Source organism: Nerophis ophidion, linkage group LG02 (assembly GCF_033978795.1).
Source record: "Nerophis ophidion isolate RoL-2023_Sa linkage group LG02, RoL_Noph_v1.0, whole genome shotgun sequence".
Lineage (NCBI taxonomy): Eukaryota > Metazoa > Chordata > Actinopteri > Syngnathiformes > Syngnathidae > Nerophis > Nerophis ophidion.
Genome location: NC_084612.1, coordinates 80198851 through 80218850, shown reverse-complemented (window position 1 = coordinate 80218850; position 20000 = coordinate 80198851). Strand labels below are relative to the sequence as shown.

Sequence of the window (20000 nt, the reverse complement as noted above, 5' to 3'; positions counted from 1 at the left end):
CCAAAAAGAAGTAGAAAGATGCAGATCTTATTTAATAATCCGACCCCTTTTCTACGTCATAGCAATTCCAGTATTGACACTGTTCACTTCCTGTTCTTCTTTTGTAAATAACTAACATCAATTCATTCTGAACACAACATAAATATGATTCACTTTGTTGATGCAAAGTAATTGTAACCTTCCATAGGTTAATATTTTCATAACATTGGTTTTCATTCATTATTATTTCTTCAGCATTGACAGTTTTAGGGTTAAAAAAACAAACGCTTTGTGTTATCAGAGTCAACATTTCAACTTTTTCTCGTTGCGTTTCACACGTTTTCTCTTTTATTTTATTGTTGCGGGTCATTAAAAAAAAATGCTCATTTATAATGCCTGCCGAAATGTGATTGGTCAGTATTCATATGACGTACCTGTCTTGTTCCTGCCAGGTAAAATGAAAGGTCTGGCCTTCATTCAGGACCCTGACGGCTACTGGATCGAGATCCTAAGTCCCAACAATATGATTTCTATCACCAGCTAATTAAGAGGAGGGAAGAACTTTGTCCATTGAGAGACGATGACGTCTTGGAGAAAAAAGGCAGCAAAATTACTCTGGTGACAAATTAATTTGGAGCTGTACTAAAGAGGGTCGGTTGGTTAGCGCGTAAATTTGAAATTACTTAACTTTTGTTCTTTTATCAACTACTTAGGTAACGATGTGGTGCTGTCTAAGCTGTGTAATAAATGTTAGAGCTCCTGTTCAAATGCAACTTGCTGTGTACTGTCATTTTCGTTTTTTTTGTTCAAATGCAACTTGCTGTGTACTGTCATTTTTTCTTTCACACATACTCATTAATTTACATTTTAGACCGAAATTAATTATTAATTAACTTTTGTGTGTTCCATTGGAGCGTAATTCCGACTGCTGTACTTTAGTTCTGCCTCACGGCTGGATTATCAGTTTTATTTTGAAAGTGCCTTACCGGATGCAGCCCGTCCCACCGTTTCCGGTCCATGTCTGCCGAGTCAGTGTGGTGTCGTCCGGTCATTAAAAAGATGTCTAATGTCGCTTGTGAGCCAGCCACGCGTGTCTCCAAGGCTTGGCTCGCCCTCAAAAGACTTGACAAGAACGGTGAGTTGTTTTCTTCTCGACTTAGCGAGCTTTTACGACCGTAAAAAAGTCGACACATTCACTCAACGATTGTGCTGCTGGGCGCGCGCGCCGGTATCCATAGCAACCAAACCGAGTTTAAACGTCATACTTTTAAGTGTAAAGTGTATTTATAGCCATAAATGTGACGTCGTTTTTGGTTTAAGGTTGTTTTTAAAAGTTGTTTTTCAGCATGAATTGATTTGGGAAGCTTTTCTCTCAAGCCAACAGCTGCCATTGACAATCAAGTGGGGCGATACAGGAGGGTCAGACAGATTATCGTATCGAAGCGATACCAAGTCAATACTTGTTACAATGCAACTATAACGATGTTACAATTTTATTACAGAACATTGTATGATCAAAAGCCAAACATTTTATGTCCAAGAAATTATTTACTTAGTGTGTGAACAACTTGTGAACTTTTTCTCCTAAAACTACAGCATTATTTTTATACAATTGCAAATTTTGTATTTTTCCAACATCATGACTTTCTTGCAATTTCACAACCTTTTTCTTGTAACATTGCAACTGTAGCTTTTTTTCTAGTTTGTTTCTTCATAAAATACTGCAAAGTTATGCTTTTTTAAAATATCCCAACTATTATTTTTTTAAGTTTAAAAAAATTCCATGAATTCCCAGAAATTTCAATTTTTTCAAACCCTTTTTTTTCTGTTGACTACTCCTTCCACATTTGTCAACCCACTTAAATTTTTCTTCCGTTAAAACATTTCTATTAATCAAGACCCAAAAACAAAGTTGTTTCCTTAATACCATTTCTCAATTAAAAATGTTACTACTTCAACATTTTTCGACCGTTTTTGAAAAGTTCCAACACCAACCATTTCCACTCATTCACAACATTCAAGTTTTTTTTTAACATTTTCCCCCAAAAAATTCCTGCTTTCCTCAAAAATATCAAGGGAATTGCAGGCTTTCCCTTGATAAAATCCCAGATTTCACAGAATTCCAGGTTTTCCGGGACATTTTTTCCCATTCAAAAGGAATTGGACATTTTTTCAAACTTTCAACATTTCCACACTTTTCAACCTATTCCACCATTCTGGCAATTCAAATTTCCCCTTTTTCAAGTTACATTTTTTTTCCAAGATTTTCCAGAATTTCTGGATATTCCAAAGCTATATTTCCACCCTTTGGGCGACTACTTCTTCCACATTTTTCATCGCATTTCAACCTTTCCACCGTCAAAACATTCCTCTTAACCAGGACAAAAAACAAAGTTTTTTTTTTAGAAGTGGAAAAATTCCCGCTTTTCCAGAAATTCCTGAAATTCTTTAATACCATTCGTCATTTAAAAATGTTACTACTTCAACATTTTTCGACCGTTTTTGAAAAGTTCCAACACCAACCATTTCCACTCATTCACAACATTCAAGTTTTTTTTTAACATTTTCCCCCAAAAAATCCTGCTTTCCTCGAAAATAACAAGGGAATCGGAGGCTTTCCCTTGATAAATTCCAAAAATTCCCGGATTTCACAGAATTCCTGGTTTTCCGGGACATTTTTTCCCATTCAAAAGGAATTGGACATTTTTTCAAACTTTTAACATTTCCACACTTTTCAACCTATTCTAACCATCTCACCTTCAACATATTCCACCATTCTGGCAATTAAAATTTCCCTTTTTCCAAGTTAAAAAAAAATCCTAGATTTTCCAGAATTTCTGGTTTTCCAAAGCCCTATTTCCACCCTTTTTTCTGGCGACTACTTCTTCCACATTTTTCATCGCATTTCAACCTTTCCACCGTCAAAACATTCCTCTTAACCAGGACAAAAAACAAAGTTTTTTTTTAGAAGTGGAAAAATTCCGCTTTTCCAGAAATTCCTGAAATTCCTCAATACCATTTCTCAATTAAAATGTTACTACTTCAACATTTTTTGACCGTTTTTGAAAAGTTCCAACACCAACCATTTCCACTCATTCACAACATTCAAGTTTTTTTTTAACATTTTCCCCAAAAAATTCCTGCTTTCCTCGAAAACATCAAGGGAATCGCAGGTTTTCCCTTGATAAATTCCCAGATTTCACAGAATTCCAGGTTTTCCGGGACATTTTTTCCCATTCAAAGGAATTGGACATTTTTTTCAAACTTTCAACATTTCACACTTTTCAACCTATTCAAACCATCTCACCTTCAACATATTACACCATTCTGGCAATTAAAATTTCCCCTTTTCCAAGTTAAACATTTTTTCCAAGATTTTCCAGAATTTCTGGTTTTCCAAAGCCCTATTTCCACCCTTTTTTTCTGGCGACTACTTCTTCCACATTTTTCATCGCTTTTCAACCTTTCCACCGTCAAAACATTCGTCTTAACCAGGACAAAAAACAAAGTTTTTCTTTAGAAGTGGAAAAATTCCCGCTTTTCCAGAAATCCTGGATTTCCTTGATACCATTTCTCAATTAAAATGTTACTACTTCAACATTTTTCGACCGTTTTTGAAAAGTTCCAACACCACCCATTTCCACTCATTCACAACATTCAAGTTTTTTTTTAACATTTTCCCCAAAAATTCCTGCTTTCCTCGAAAACATCAAGGGAATCGCAGGCTTTCCCTTGATAAATTCCCAGATTTCACAGAATTCCAGGTTTTCCGGGACATTTTTTCCCATTCAAAAGGAATTGGACATTTTTTCAAACTTTCAACATTTCCACACTTTTCAACCTATTCAAACCATCTCACCTTCAACATATTCCACCATTCTGGCAATTCGAATTTCCTCTTTTCCAAGTTAAACATTTTTTCCAAGATTTTCCATAATTTCTGGTATTCCAAAGCCCTATTTCCACCCTTTTTTTCTGGCGACTACTTCTTCCACATTTTTCATCTCATTTCAACCTTTCCACCGTCAAAACATTCCTCTTAACCAGGACAAAAAAAAAAGTTTTTTTTTTAGAAGTGGAAAAATTCCCGCTTTTCCAGAAATCCCTGGAATTCCTTGATACCATTTCTCAATTAAAAATGTTACTACTTCAACATATCTCGACCGTTTTGAAAAGTTCCAACATCAACCATTTCAACTCATTCAAAACATTCAAGTTTTTTAACATTTTCCAAGAAAATTCCCGCTTTCCTCGAAATTTCATGAAATTCCCAATGAAATGAAATGGGAAATTCATAGTTCCGCAACTCCCACATTTTCCATCCGATTCAAACCGTTCCAACTTCAAACTGTTCAGCCTATTCGGGAATCGCAGGCTTTCCCTTGACAACATCCAAAAATTCCCAGATTTCACAAAATTTCAGGTTTTCTTGGACATTTTTCCCATTTGAAATGAATTGGCCATTTTTTCAAACTTTCACCATTTCCACACTTTTCAAACTATTCAAACCATTCCACCTTCAACATATTCCGTAATACCATTTCTCAGTTCAACATATTACTTCAACATTTCTCGACCGATTTGAAAAATTCCAACCCAAACTCATTCAGACCATTCAAGGTTTTTTTTTTTAGTTTAAAATTTTTTTTTCATACCATTTTCAAAAAAATTCCAGTTTTTCCCGAAATTCCCTATTTTTCTGAAATTCCCATTGAAATCAATGGGACATTCTTCAAAGCTCCACGGCTTCCAAATTTTTCATCTGATTCAAACCGTTCCAACTTCTAAATATTCAACCTGTTCAGGAATTTTGTGCTCTATGTCAACGATTCAAAAAATAAATTCACGGATTTCCCATTGTAGAGGTTGCCCTCTAGTGGGTTGTTTAGACCACCACACACTGCCAGGAGAACCAGGAATTCCGGGTATAACACTGTTTAATTTTCATACAATAGTGCAAACTATTGTATGCCTCCAACTATTGCCTCCAACTCCAACTACTCTTCTCATTACGGCTGCTGCTAATAAAGGCGACAGGTGATTAGATAACAATGCCCACCTGGGCCATCCACGCACCTGTCGCTGTCTTCGAGGCCGGTCCTCGCAACACACCGTTCCGCGGCAGGCCCGCAGGCCACGCCCCCCTCCACACCCATAATTCCTTTTTTTTTTTTTTTTTTTTGCATTTTCCCGATTCAAATTGAATTGGCCATTTTAAAAACTTCCACATTCTTCAACCCATTCAAACCATTCCACTTTCAACGCATTCCACCATTCTGGAAATTCAATATACCCTTTTTCCCAGTTCAAAAAATGTCCAGATTTTCCCGAAATTCCGTAACACCATTTACTACTTCAACATTTCTTGCCTGATTTAAACAATTCCAACACTAACTGATTCAGCTCCTTCAGGACGTTTGTGTTCCTAACAATTTTCCCAAAAATCCCGCTTTTCCCATCATTTCCAGGAAGTTCCCATTGAAACGAATTGGCCATTTTTCAAACTTCCACAATTCCCACATTCTTCAACCCGCTCAAACCATTCCACCTTTGCCACATTCATCACTCTGTAAATTCAAACTACCCTTTTTCTAAGTTAAAAAAAAATCCCGAAATGTACTTCATCATTTCCAGCCCGATTCAAACAATTCCAACACCAACCAATTCAGCTATTTCAGGAGGTTTGTGCTCCTAATCCATGGGTGTCAAACTCTGGCCCGCGGGCCAAATTTGGCCCGCCGTTTAATTTCATTTGGCCCTTGAGGCAATATCAAATTAACATCAGAGCTGGCCCGCCGGTAACACCACATTCACCGCTAATACTCATACTTGCCAACTCTCCCCATTTTCCCAGGAGACTCCCGAAGTTTAGTGCCCTTCCCGAAAACCTCCCTAGGCAACCATTCTCCTGATTTACACCCGGACAATAATATTGGGAGCCTGCCTTAAAGCCACTGTCCTCTACAACATGTCGTCACGTCCTCTTTTCCTCCATATAAACAGCGTGCTTGCCAAGTCACATAATATATGCGGCTTTCACACACACATACTTGGTCAACAGCCATACAGGTCACACTGAGGGTGGCCGTATAAAAAACTTTAACGTTGTTACAAATATGCGCCACACTGTGAACACACACCAAACAAGAATGACAAAACACATTTCGGGAAAACACCCTCACCGTAACACAACATAAACAGGGCAAATCACTCCACGGAGACAGCCCTCGCAAAAATGACTAATGATCTATTGCTAACGATGGATTCTGATGCGTCATCTATGTTGCTGCTCCTCGATCTTAGCGCTGCTTTCGATACCGTCGATCATAATATTTTATTAGAACGTATCAAAACACGAATTGGTATGTCAGACTTAGCCCTGTCTTGGTTTAACTCTTATCTTACTGATAGGATGCAGTGCGTCTCCCATAACAATGTGACCTCGGACTACGTTAGGTAACGTGTGGAGTTCCCCAGGGTTCGGTCCTTGGCCCTGCACTCTTCAGCATCTACATGCTGCCGCTAGGTGACATCATACGCAAATACGGTGTTAGCTTTCACTGTTATGCTGATGACACCCAACTCTACATGCCCCTAAAGCTGACCAACACGCCGGATTGTAGTCAGCTGGAGGCGTGTCTTAATGAAATTAAACAATGGATGTCCGCTAACTTTTTGCAACTCAACGCCAAAAAAACAGAAATGCTGATTATCGGTCCTGCTAGACACCGACCTCTATTTAATGATACAACTCTAACATTTGACAACCAAACAATTAAACAAGGCGACACGGTAAAGAATCTGGGTATTATCTTCGACCCAACTCTCTCCTTTGAGGCACACATTAAAAGCGTTACTAAAACGGCCTTCTTTCATCTCCGTAATATCGCTAAAATTCGCTCCATTCTGTCCACTAAAGACGCTGAGATCATTATTCATGCGTTTGTTACGCCTCGTCTCGATTACTGTAACGTATTATTTTCGGGTCTCCCCATGTCTAGCATTAAAAGATTACAGTTGGTACAAAATGCGGCTGCTAGACTTTTGACAAGAACAAGAAAGTTTGATCATATTACGCCTGTACTGGCTTCCTGTGCACTTAAGATGTGACTTTAAGGTTTTACTACTTACGTATAAAATACTACACGGTCTAGCTCCATCCTATCTTGCCGATTGTATTGTACCATATGTCCCGGCAAGAAATCTGCGTTCAAAGGACTCCGGCTTATTAGTGATTCCCAAAGCCCAAAAAAAGTCTGCGGGCTATAGAGCGTTTTCATTTCGGGCTCCAGTACTCTGGAATGCCCTCCCAGTAACAGTTCGAGATGCCACCTCAGTAGAAGCATTTAAGTCTCACCTTAAAACTCAATTGTATACTCTAGCCTTTAAATAGACTCCCTTTTTAGACCAGTTGATCTGCCGTTTCTTTTATTTTTCTCCTATGTCCCACTCTCCCTTGTGGAGGGGGTCCGGTCCGATCCGGTGGCCATGTACTGCTCGCCTGTGTATCGGCTGGGGACATCTCTGCGCTGCTTATCCGCCTCCGCTTGGGATGGTTTCCTGCTGGCTCCGCTGTGAACGGGACTCTCGCTGCTGTGTTGGATCCGCTTTGGACTGGACTCCCGCGGCTGTGTTGGGTCCATTATGGATTGAACTTTCACAGTATCATGTTAGACCCGCTCGACATCCATTGCTTTCCTCCTCTCCAAGGTTCTCATAGTCATCATTGTCACCGACGTCCCACTGGGTGTGAATTTTTCCTTGCCCTTATGTGGGCCTACCGAGGATGTGGTAGTGGTTTGTGCAGCCCTTTGAGACACTAGTGACTTAGGGCTATATAAGTAAACATTGATTGATTGATAAACACAACAGAACAAATACCCAGAACCCCTTGCAGCACTAACTCTTCCGGAATGCTACAATATACACCCTCCGTTACTATCAAACCCCGCCCACCTCATTTTTATTTTATTTTTGAATTTATTAGCCTGTGGAAAAAGTTAATGTTGATATTTACCTCAGAAGGCTGCAAATAGAAAAGAGGAACTATTTTTTTTAATATACCACTGATGTTTTTTGAAAGTTGATTTTGCACTAGTACGTTATATAAGCTCTGCCTGTTCCATGGGAGAAAGCCCAAAAACCCGGAGGGAACTCACGCAGTCCCGGGGAGAACATGCAAACTCCACACAGAAAGATCCCGAGCCCGGGATTGAACCCAGGATTACTCAGGACCTCCGTATTGTGAGGCAGATGCACTAACCCCTGTTCCACCGTGCTGCCCTATTTAAGCCTTGCTTGTTCAATATTCATTGCAAAACTTGTTTGGGTCCCTATTAAAAGGTTCATTTGTTCAACCTTGGCCCCGCGGCTTTGTTCAGCTTTAAATTTTGGCCCACTCTGTATTTGAGTTTGACACACCCTGTCCTAATCGCTTTCAAAAAAATCCCGCTTTGCCCAGAATTCCCAAATTTCCAGGAAGTTTTCATTGTAATGAATAGGACATTTTTCCAAGTTGCACAATTCCCACATTTATCAAACCATTCAAACTATTCTTACGTTCATACTACATTCTGTCAGCATTTCCGTTCAACTTCAGCATTTGAGCCTCTTCTAGTTATTATTCTTCTTATTATTATCATGGTGTGTCGCAGATGACAGAGTGGTGGCTCTTCGTGAGGTGTCCATCCCTCTCGCCGCCGAAACGTCGGCCGTCATGCAGGTTGGTGGTCAGCGCGTTGCTTACCGTGTTGTCACGGCAACACGTTTGGGCCCAGGCTTTTGTCTAGTGACCTTTTATTTCCTTTCAGATGCTCGCCGCCTCCTTTGGCCTGTGCTCCTCGGACGTGGTGTTCAAGGTAGCGCGCACACAAAGTGCAACAAGCGAGTCGGAACAATTCTGTGTCTCGTATGTTTGTTTGTTTAGATCAGAAACCAGCGCGGGAGTTTGATCCCTCTGAACTGCTCCATCCCTGCAAACAGCAAGCACACGTATGCATTGATTTATTCTTTGCAATGTTTTATTGTATCATAAAAGCAAATGTCAGTGCAACCATTGTTATGTTTTCACGTAACTTTGTGAATACTCCAAAACATTCACACATATAGTTTTCTACACTAAAATGTATCTATTTATTGTTGTTATTATTATTATTATTATTGTTGTTGTGTGAATGCTCCAAAATATTCACACACATAGTTTTCTACACCAAAATTCATCTATTTATTATTAATTATTATTTTTATTATTATTATTATTATTATTATTGTGTGAATGCTCCAAAACATTCACACACATAGTTTTCTACGCCAATATTCATCTATTTATTATTATTATTTTTTGAATGCTCCAAAACATTCACACACATAGTTTTCTACACCAAAATTCATCTATTTATTATTAATTATTATTTGTATTATTATTATTATTGTGTGAATGCTCCAAAACATTCACACACATAGTTTTCTACACCAATATTCATCTATTTATTATTATTATTTTTTGAATGCTCCAAAACATTCACACACATAGTTTTCTACAACAAAATTCATCTATTTATTATTAACATTATTATTATTATTATTATCATTATTATTATTATTATTATTATTATTATTATTATTGTGTGAATGCTCCAAAACATTCACACATAGTTTTCTACGCCAATATTCATCTATTTATTATTATTATTTTTTGAATGCTCCAAAACATTCACACACATAGTTTTCTACACCAAAATTCATCTATTTATTATTAATTATTATTTGTATTATTATTATTATTATTATTATTGTGTGAATGCTCCAAAACATTCACACACATAGTTTTCTACACCAATATTCATCTATTTATTATTATTATTATTTATTGAATGCTCCAAAACATTCACACACATAGTTTTCTACACCAAAATTCATCTATTTATTATTAACATTATTATTATTATTTTTATTATTGTGTGAATGCTCCAAAACATTCACACACATAGTTTTCTACACCAATATTCATCTATTTATTATTATTATTTTTTTGAATCCTCCAAAACATTCACACACATAGTTTTCTACAGCAAAATTCATCTATTTATTATTAACATTATTATTATTATTATTATTATTATTATTATTATTATTATTGTGTGAATGCTCCAAAACATTCACACACACAGTTTTCTACACCAAAATTCATCTATTTATTATTATTATTATTATTGTGTGAATGCTCCAAAACATTCACACACATAGTTTTCTACACCAAAATCATCTATTATTATTATTATTGTGTGAATGCTCCAAACATTCACACACATAGTTTTCTACACCAATATTCATCTATTTATTATTATTTTTTGAATCCTCCAAAACATTCACACACATAGTTTTCTACAGCAAAATTCATCTATTTATTATTAACATTAATATTATTATTATTATTATTATTATTGTGTGAATGCTCCAAAACATTCACACACATAGTTTTCTACACCAAAATTCATCTATTTATTATTATTATTATTATTGTGTGAATGCTCCAAAACATTCACACACATAGTTTTCTACACCAAAATTCATCTATTTATTATTAACATTATTATTATTATTTTTATTATTGTGTGAATGCTCCAAAACATTCACACACATAGTTTTCTACACCAATATTCATCTATTTATTATTATTATTATTGTGTGAATGCTCCAAAACATTCACACACATAGTTTTCTACACCAAAATTCATCTATTTATTATTAACATTATTATTATTATTATTGTGTGAATGCTCCAAAACATTCACACACATAGTTTTCTACACTGATATTAATCTATTTATTATTGTTATTATTATTGTGTGAATGCTCCAAAACATTCACACACATAGTTTTCTACACCAAAATTCATCTATTTATTATTATTATTATTGTGTGAATGCTCCAAAACATTCACACACATAGTTTTCTACACCAAAATGCATCTATTTATTATTAACATTATTATTATTATTATTATTATTGTGTAATTCCTCCAAAAACTTCACACACATAGTTTTCTACACCAAAATTAATCTATTTATTATTATTATTATTATTATTATTATTATCATTATTATTATTATTATTGTGTGAATTCTCCCAAAAATTCCCACATATAGTTTTCTGCACTAAAATTGATTTATTTATCATTATTATTAGTATTAATATTAATGTGTGTGTATGACAATCATTGGTATTTTACTTTACTTTACTTAATATTATTATTATTATTATTATTCTTGTGTGAATGCTCCAAAACATTCACACACATAGTTTTCTACACCAAAATTCATCTATTTATTATTATCATTATTATTGTGTGAATTCTCCCCAAAATTCACACATATAGTTTTCTGCACCAAAATTTATCCATTTATTATTATTATTAATATTAATGTGTGTGTGTGACAATCATTGGTATTTTACTTTAGTTTACTTAATATTATTATTATTATTATTATTACTATTATTATTATTATTATTATTGTGTGAATGCTCCAAAACATTCACACACATAGTTTTTTACACCAAAATTCTTCTATTTATTATTATTATTATTGCCCTGCGATGAGGTGGCGACTTGTCCAGGGTGTACCCGGCTTTCCGCCCGATTGTAGCTGAGATAGGCACCAGCGCCCCCCGCGACTCCAAAGGGGACAAGCGGTAAGAAATGGATGGATGGATTATTATTATTATTGTGTGAATTCTCCAAAACATTCACACATATAGTGTTGTACACCAAAATGTATCTATTTATTATTATTAATATTAATAATAATATTATTATTATTCTCCAGATTTTGGCTCTACCTTCCACATTTTGGGGAGGTATAGCTCGGTTGGTAGAGTGTCCGTACCAGCAACTTGAGGGTTCCAGGTTCGATCCCCGCTTCCGCCATCCTAATCACTGCCGATGTGTCCTTGGGCAAGACACTTTATCCACCTGCTCCCAGTGCCACCCACACTGGTTTAAATGTAACTTAGATATTGGGATTCACTATTTAAAGCGCTTTGAGTCAATAGAGAAAAAGCGCTATATAAATATAATTCACTTCGCTTCATTTTTCATCCCCTTCAAACCATTCCAACTTCAAATTGTTCAGCCTATTAATAATATTTAAAACAAGTCATATTATGATATGAGAATAGAGTCGTCTTTTGGCGAAAAAAGTCGCAATGCATTTTTTTAAATAACCTGTCCTGTGCAAAGGTTGAATTTTTATGAGAAAAAAATTGTGGCAGCTAAAAAAGTTGCGATATTTGAAAAAATAAAATAAAAAATACAATAAAAGAAGCATACATTTGAAGGGCTTTATGGAAAAAAAAAAAGGAAAAAAGCTAGTGTTGCGAAAAAGAATTGAACATTTCGAGAAAAGAGTGATAACAAAAGCACTAATATTACCAGAAAAAGTTGCGAGCACATAAAAATAATTCATATACCAATACTGCTTTCGGAAGACAGTCGGAATGTCACACAAAATATTTTACGAGAAAACTTTTACCACATTAGGAAAAAAAAAGTCACAACATTACAAAAGAAAAGTCATAACATAGGACAAATAGAGTCATATTACAAGAAAAAGCATATGAAAACATTACTGTAATATTAGGGAAAAAGAACGTCATAAGTGTTAGAAGAATTAAGACCAAATATTTAAAACGAGTCATATTATGATAAGAAAATAGTCATCTTTTTTCCAGAGTAAAGTTGCAGGGTTATCACATTCCTCTTAATCGGGACAAAAAAAACAAAGTTGTTTTTGAACTGGAAAAATTCCCGCTTTTCCCGAAATTACTGGAATTCCTTAATACTTAGTACTTCAACATTTCCCGACCGATTTTTAAAAAATTCCAACACCAACCATTTCAACTCATTCACAAAATTCAAGTCTTCTAACATTTTCCAAAAAATACCCACTTTCCTCGGAATTCCCAAATTTCCATGAAATTCCCATTGAAATGAACGGGACATTCTTCAAAGTTCCACAACTCCCACATTTTTCTTCCGATTCAAACCGTTCCAACTCCAAAACATTCAGCCTGTTCAAAATTGTGTGCTCTCCTTCAACAATTTAAAAAATTCCCCGAATTCCAACAATTCCCAGTTTTCCAGGACATTTTTCCTATTCAAAATGAATTGGCCATTTTTCACATTTTCACCATTTTCACATTTTTCACCCTATTCAAACTATTCCACCTTAAACATATTCCACATATCCTGGACATTCAAACTATATATTTTTTCCAAGTTTTAAAAAATTCCAGGAATTCCCAGAAATCCTGTTTTTTCAAACCCTTTTTTCACCTATTTTTGTTAACTACTCCTTCCACATTTGTCAACCCACTTCAATTGTTCCACTGTCAAAACATTCGTCTTAATCGGGACAAAAAAATGAATTTTTTGAACTAGAAAAATTCCCGCTTGACCCAAAATTCCTGGAATTGCTTAATACTTAGTACTTCAACATTTCTAGACCGATTTTAAAAAATCCAACATCAACCATTTCAACTCCTTTAGAACATTCAAGTCTTTTAAAATGTTCCCCGAAATTCCCGCTTTCTCCGAAAATTCCCAAATTTCCATGAAATTCCCATTGAAATGAATGGGACATTCTTCAAAGTTCCACAACTCCTACATTTTTCTTCCGATTCAAACCGTTCCAACTCCAAAACATTCAGCCTGTTCAAAATTGTGTGCTCTCCTTCAACAATTTAAAACATTTCCCGAATCCCAACAATTCCAAGTTTTCCTGGACATTTTTCCTATTCAAAATGAATTGGCCATTTTTCAAATTTTCACCATTTCCACATTTTTCACCCTATTCAAACCATTCCACCTTAAACATATTCCACATATCCTGGACATTCAAACTATATTTTTTTCCCAAGTTTTAAAAAATTCCAGGAATTCCCAGAAATCCTGTTTTTTCAAACCCTTTTTTCACCTTTTTTTTCTGTTAACTACTCCTTCCACATTTGTCAACCCACTTCAATTGTTCCACTGTCAAAACATTCGTCTTAATCGGGACAAAAAAATGAATTTTTTGAACTGGAAAAATTCCCGCTTGACCCGAAATTCCTGGAATTGCTTAATACTTAGTACTTCAACATTTCTCGACCGATTTAAAAAATTCCAACACCAACCATTTCAACTCGTTCAGAACATTCAAGTCTTTTAAAATTTCCCCAAAAATTCCTGCTTTCTCCGAAAATTCCCAAATTTCCAAGAAATTCCCATTGAAATGAATGGGACATTCTTCAAAGTTCCACAACTCCTACATTTTTCTTCCGATTCAAACTGTTCCAACTCCAAAATATTCAACCTGTTCAAAATTGTGTGCTCTCCTTCAACAATTAAAAAAATTCCCCGAATTCCAACAATTCCCAGTTTTCCTGGACATTTTTCCTATTCAAAATGAATTGGCCATTTTTCAAATTTTCACCATTTCCACATTTTTCACCCTATTCAAACCATTCCACCTTAAACATATTCCACATATCCTGGACATTCAAACTATATATTTTCTCCAAGTTTTAAAAAATTCCAGGAATTCCCAGAAATCCTGTTTTTTCAAACCCTTTTTTTCACCTTTTTTTTCTGTTAACTACTCCTTCCACATTTGTCAACCCACTTCAATTGTTCCACTGTCAAAACATTCGTCTTAATCGGGACAAAAAAATGAATTTTTTGAACTGGAAAAATTCCCGCTTGACCCGAAATTCCTGGAATTGCTTAATACTTAGTACTTCAACATTTCTCGACCGATTTTAACAATTCCAACACCAACCATTTCAACTCATTCAGAACATTCAAGTCTTTTAAAATTTTACCCCAAAATTCCCGCTTTCTCCGAAAATTCCCAAATTTCCATGAAATTCCCATTGAAATGAATGGGACATTCTTCAAAGTTCCACAACTCCCACATTTTTCTTCCGATTCAAACTGTTCCAACTCCAAAACATTCAGCCTGTTCAAAATTGTGTGCTCTCCTTCAACAATTAAAAAAAAATCCCCGAATCCCAACAATTCCAAGTTTTCCTGGACATTTTTCCTATTGAAAATGAATTGGCCATTTTTCAAATTTTCACCATTTCCACATTTTTCACCCTATTCAAACCATTCCACCTTAAACATATTCCACATATCCCGGACATTCAAACTATAATTTTTTTTCCCAAATTTAAAAAAAATCCAGGAATTCCCAGAAATCCTGTTTTTTCAAACCCTTTTTTCACCTTTTTTTTCTGTTAACTACTCCTTCCACATTTGTCAACCCACTTCAATTGTTCCACTGTCAAAACATTCGTCTTAATCAGGACAAAAAAAAATGAATTTTTTAAACTGGAAAAATTCCCGCTTGACCCGAAATTCTTGGAATTGCTTAATATTTAGTACTTCAACATTTCTCGTCCGATATAAAAAATTCCAACACCAACCATTTCAACTCATTCACAAAATTCAAGTCTTCTAACATTTTCCAAAAAATGCCCACTTTCCTCGAAATTCCCAAATTTCCATGAAATTCCCAAATTTCCATGAATTTCGATTGAAATGAATGGGACATTCTTCAAAGTTCCACAACTCCCACATTTTTCTTCCGATTCAGACCGTTCCAACTCCAAAACATTCAGCCTGTTCAAAATTGTGTGCTCTCCTTCAACAATTTAAAAAATTCCCCGAATTCCAACAATTCCCAGTTTTCCAGGACATTTTTCCTATTCAAAATGAATTGGCCATTTTTCAAATTTTCACCATTTCCACATTTTTCACCCTATTCAAACCATTCCACCTTAAATATATTCCACATATCCCGGACATTCAAACTATATTTTTTTCCCAAGGTTTAAAAAATTCCAGGAATTCCCAGAAATCCTGTTTTTTCAAACCCTTTTTTCACCTTTTTTTTCTGTTAACTACTCCTTCCACATTTGTCAACCCACTTCAATTGTTCCACTGTCAAAACATTCATCTTAATCAGGACAAAGAAAATGAAGTTTTTGAACTGGAAAAATTCCCGCTTGACCCGAAATTCCTGGAATTGCTTAATACTTAGTACTTCAACATTTCTCGACCGATTTTAACAATTTCAACACCAACCATTTCAACTCATTCAGAACATTCAAGTCTTTTAAAATTTTCCCCTAAAATTCCCACTTTCTCTGAAAATTCCCAAATTTCCAAGAAATTCCCATTGAAATGAATGGGACATTCTTCAAAGTTCCACAACACCCACATTTTTCATCTGATTCAAACCATTCCAACTCCAAAACATTCAGCCTGTTCAAAATTGTGTGCTCTCCTTCAACAATTTAAAAAATTCCCCGAATTCCAACAATTCCCAGTTTTCCAGGACATTTTTCCTATTCAAAATGAATTGGCCATTTTTCAAATTTTCACCATTTCCACATTTTTCACCCTATTCAAACCATTCCACCTTAAACATATTCATATATCCCGGACATTCAAACTATACTTTTTTCCCAAGTTTTAAAAATTTCCAGGAATTCACAGAAATCCTGTTTTTTTCAAACCCTTTTTTTCACCTTTTTTTTTCTGTTAACTATTCCTTCCACATTTGTCAACCCACTTCAATTGTTCCACTGTCAAAACATTCGTCTTAATCGGGACAAAAAAAATGAATTTTTTGAACTGGAAAAATTCCCGCTTTTCCCGAAATTACTGGAATTCCTTAATACTTAGTACTTCAACATTTCTCGACCGATTTAAAAAAATTCCAACACCAACCATTTCAACTCATTCAGAACATTCAAGTCTTTTCAAATTTGACCCAAAAATTCCCGCTTTCTCCGAAAATTCCCAAATTTCCAAGAAATTCCCATTTAAATGAATGGGACATTCTTCAAAGTTCCACAACTCCCACATTTTTCTTCCGATTCAAACTGTTCCAACTCCAAAATATTCAGCCTATTAAAAATTGCCTCTGCCTTTACTGATTTTTTTTAATTCCAGAAATATATTTAGTATTTATTTTTTTCCGTCAAAAATAAAAACAAATCTTTTTGTTTTATTAATTAAATTTTTAATTTGTTTTGAGTTTATTCAAAATGTCTTTCATCTAAAAATAAAGTCAATGAAATAATGTATTAAAAATGGAAGTAATTTAGCCAAAGAATATTAATAAACAAAATAAAAACACAGCCTTATGGGATTGTTGCCAAACTATACAACAATCATTTAATTATTTTTATTTTATTTAACAAATGGGGGCAGCTGACACCTTCTGCATTAACTGATTTTTTTTTTTTTTACTGAAAATTATTTAGTTGTTTTTTTTCCATACAAGCTTTTTTCCGTGCCAAAATAATAACGTTTATTTTTTTTATTTTTTTTTTATTAAGTAGTTTTTGTCTTCATTCAAAATTTCTTCCATTTAGATATTAAGTGAATTAAATAATTTTTAAAATTGGAAATAATTTAGACACAGGATTTTATAAAAACAAAAATAACTGAAATAATATATTTATTATTATTATTGTTTTTTTATTATTATTTCTATTATCGTTCCACTTCTTATTCCGTAAACGTTTGCTAGAACCATTCCAGTATCAAAACGTATGGCTCGACAGGGAATCGATGGCTTTCTAAAAAAAAAAATATATCCCAGATTACCCAGAATTCCCGGTTTTCCGGGACATTTTGCCCATTAAAAACGATTTTTCAAATATGCGCAACTTCCATATTTCTCACCTGATTCAAACCCAATTTCACAAACTCCGCTCACCTTCGACAATCAAACTACCATTTTCCAAGTTTTTACAAAAAAAAACTACTAACAAGTTTTTTCCGTGCCAAAAAAAACTAACATTCATGTTTTATTTATTATATTTATTAAGTAGATTTTGTTTATTTTTTCAAATATAAAATCAATTAAATCATTTTTGAAATTAGAAATCAATCAGCCACAGGATTTTATTTAAAAAAGATTTTTAAAAATGTTTATAGATTGTGTTACCAAATGTAATTATCATTTTTTTTTCTAATTAAGTAGTTTTAGTTTTTTTTTCTCTAAATATAAGGTGAGGTGGCGACTTGTCCAGGGTGTACACTGCCTTCCGCCCGATTGTAGCTGAGATAGGCGCCAGCGCCCCCCGCGACCCCGAAAGGGAATAAGCGGTAGAAAATGGATGGATGGATAAAGTCAATTAAATCATTTTTAAAATTAGTAATCATTTAGCCACAGGATTTTATTTAAAAATAATAATGATAATAATTGTTATAGATTTTTTTACCAAATTACTTATTAAATTATTATTTTTATTTTTTTCAATTTAATCATTTTTATTTAATTTAATTAATGTGGGCAGCTGACACCTGCTCTCTAGTGGCCATTTCTATAACTGCAACGTTTTTTTTTATTAGTAAATGATAAATGGGTTGTACTTGTATAGCGCTTTTCTACCTTCAAGGTACTCAAAGCGCTTTGACACTACTTCCACATTTACCCATTCACACACACATTCACACACTGATGGATGGAGCTGCCATGCAATGCGCTAACCAGCACCCATCAGGAGCAAGGGTGAAGTGTCTTGCTCAGGACACAACGGACGTGACGAGGTTGGTACTAGGTGGGAATTGAACCAGGGACGCTCGGGTTGCGCACGGCCACTCTCCCCACTGCGCCACGCCGTCCCAACACTGCAGTGTAGAGCAGTGGTCCCCAACCTTTTTGTAGCTGCGGACCGTCAACGCTTGATAATTTGTCCCGCGGCCCGGTGGAGGGGGGGGGTTTGGTGCACTAATTGTAAGTGTATCTTGTGTTTTTATGTTGATTTTATTAAAAAAAAACAATATATAAATACAAAAATTATAAAAAATTCTTCTGCGGCCCGGTACCAATCAGTGGTTGGGGACCACTGGTTTGGAGCATAAAACACACCAAACGTGTATATAATATATATAAATAATAATAATATAATATATAATGCGTATATTATATATAACTAAGATTAATGTTTAGTGCAGGGGTCACCAACCTTTTTGAAAGCAAGAGCTACTTCTTGGGTACTGATTAATGCCAAGGGCTACCAGTTTGATACACACTTAAATACATTGCCAGAAATAGCCAATTTGCTCAATTTACCTTTAATAGATAAATCTATATATATAAAAAAATGGGTATTTCTGTCTGTCATTCCGTCGTACATTTTTTTTCCTTTTACGGAATGTTTTTGGTAGAGAATAAATGATGAAAAAAACATTTAATTGAACGGTTTAAAAGAGGAGAAAACACGAAAAAAATGAAAATAAAATTTTGAAACATAGTTTATCTTAAATTTCAACTCTTTAAAATTCCAAATTCAACTGAAAAAAAATGAATAAAAAAACTAGCTAATTCGAATCTTTTTGAAAAAAATAAAAAAAGAATATATGGAACATCATTAGTAATTTTTCCTTATTAAGATTCATTTTAGAATTTTGATGACATGTTTTAAATAGGTTAAAATCTAATCTGCAATTTGTTATAATATATAACAAATTGGACCAAGCTATATTTCTAACATAGACAAATCATTATTTCTTTTAGATTTTCCAGAACAAATTTTTTAAAAGAAATTCAAAAGACTTTGAAATAAGATTTAAATTTGATTCTACGCATTTTCTAGATTTGCCAGAATAATTTTTTTGAATTTTAATCATAATAAGTCTGAAGAAATATTTCCCAAATATTGTTTGTCGAAAAAACAGAAGCTAAAGTGAAGGAATAAATTAACATGTGTTTATTATTCTTTACAATAAAAAAAAATAAAAAATTACTTTAACATTGATTTAAATCGTCAGGAAGGAATTTAAAAGGTAAAAAGGTATATGTGTTTAAAAATCCTAAAATCATTTTTAAGGTTGTATTTTTTCCTCTAAAATTGTCTTTCTGAATGTTATGAGAAGCAAAGTAAAACAATAAATGAATTTATTTAAACAAGTGAAGACCAAGTCTTTAAAATATTTTCTTGGATTTTCAAATTCTATTTGA

General features: G+C 34.3%; 2 protein-coding genes across 2 annotated transcripts in view; both read left to right on the top strand.

Moving 5' to 3' along the window:
• glo1 (glyoxalase 1) overlaps positions 1-752 on the top strand; it is a 27183-nt gene extending 26431 nt beyond the window's left edge. Inside the window, exon 6 of the mRNA XM_061892308.1 lies at positions 432-752. Coding sequence (XP_061748292.1) covers positions 432-523 — 92 coding nt within the window. The 3' untranslated portion in view covers positions 524-752. The remainder of the gene's footprint in view (positions 1-431) is intronic.
• A 202-nt stretch (positions 753-954) lies between these two features.
• si:zfos-1056e6.1 (uncharacterized protein LOC107988029 homolog) overlaps positions 955-20000 on the top strand; it is a 27052-nt gene continuing 8006 nt past the window's right edge. Inside the window, exons 1-4 of the mRNA XM_061875033.1 lie at positions 955-1114; positions 8634-8701; positions 8790-8837; positions 8906-8970. Coding sequence (XP_061731017.1) covers positions 997-1114; positions 8634-8701; positions 8790-8837; positions 8906-8970 — 299 coding nt within the window. The 5' untranslated portion in view covers positions 955-996. The remainder of the gene's footprint in view (positions 1115-8633; positions 8702-8789; positions 8838-8905; positions 8971-20000) is intronic.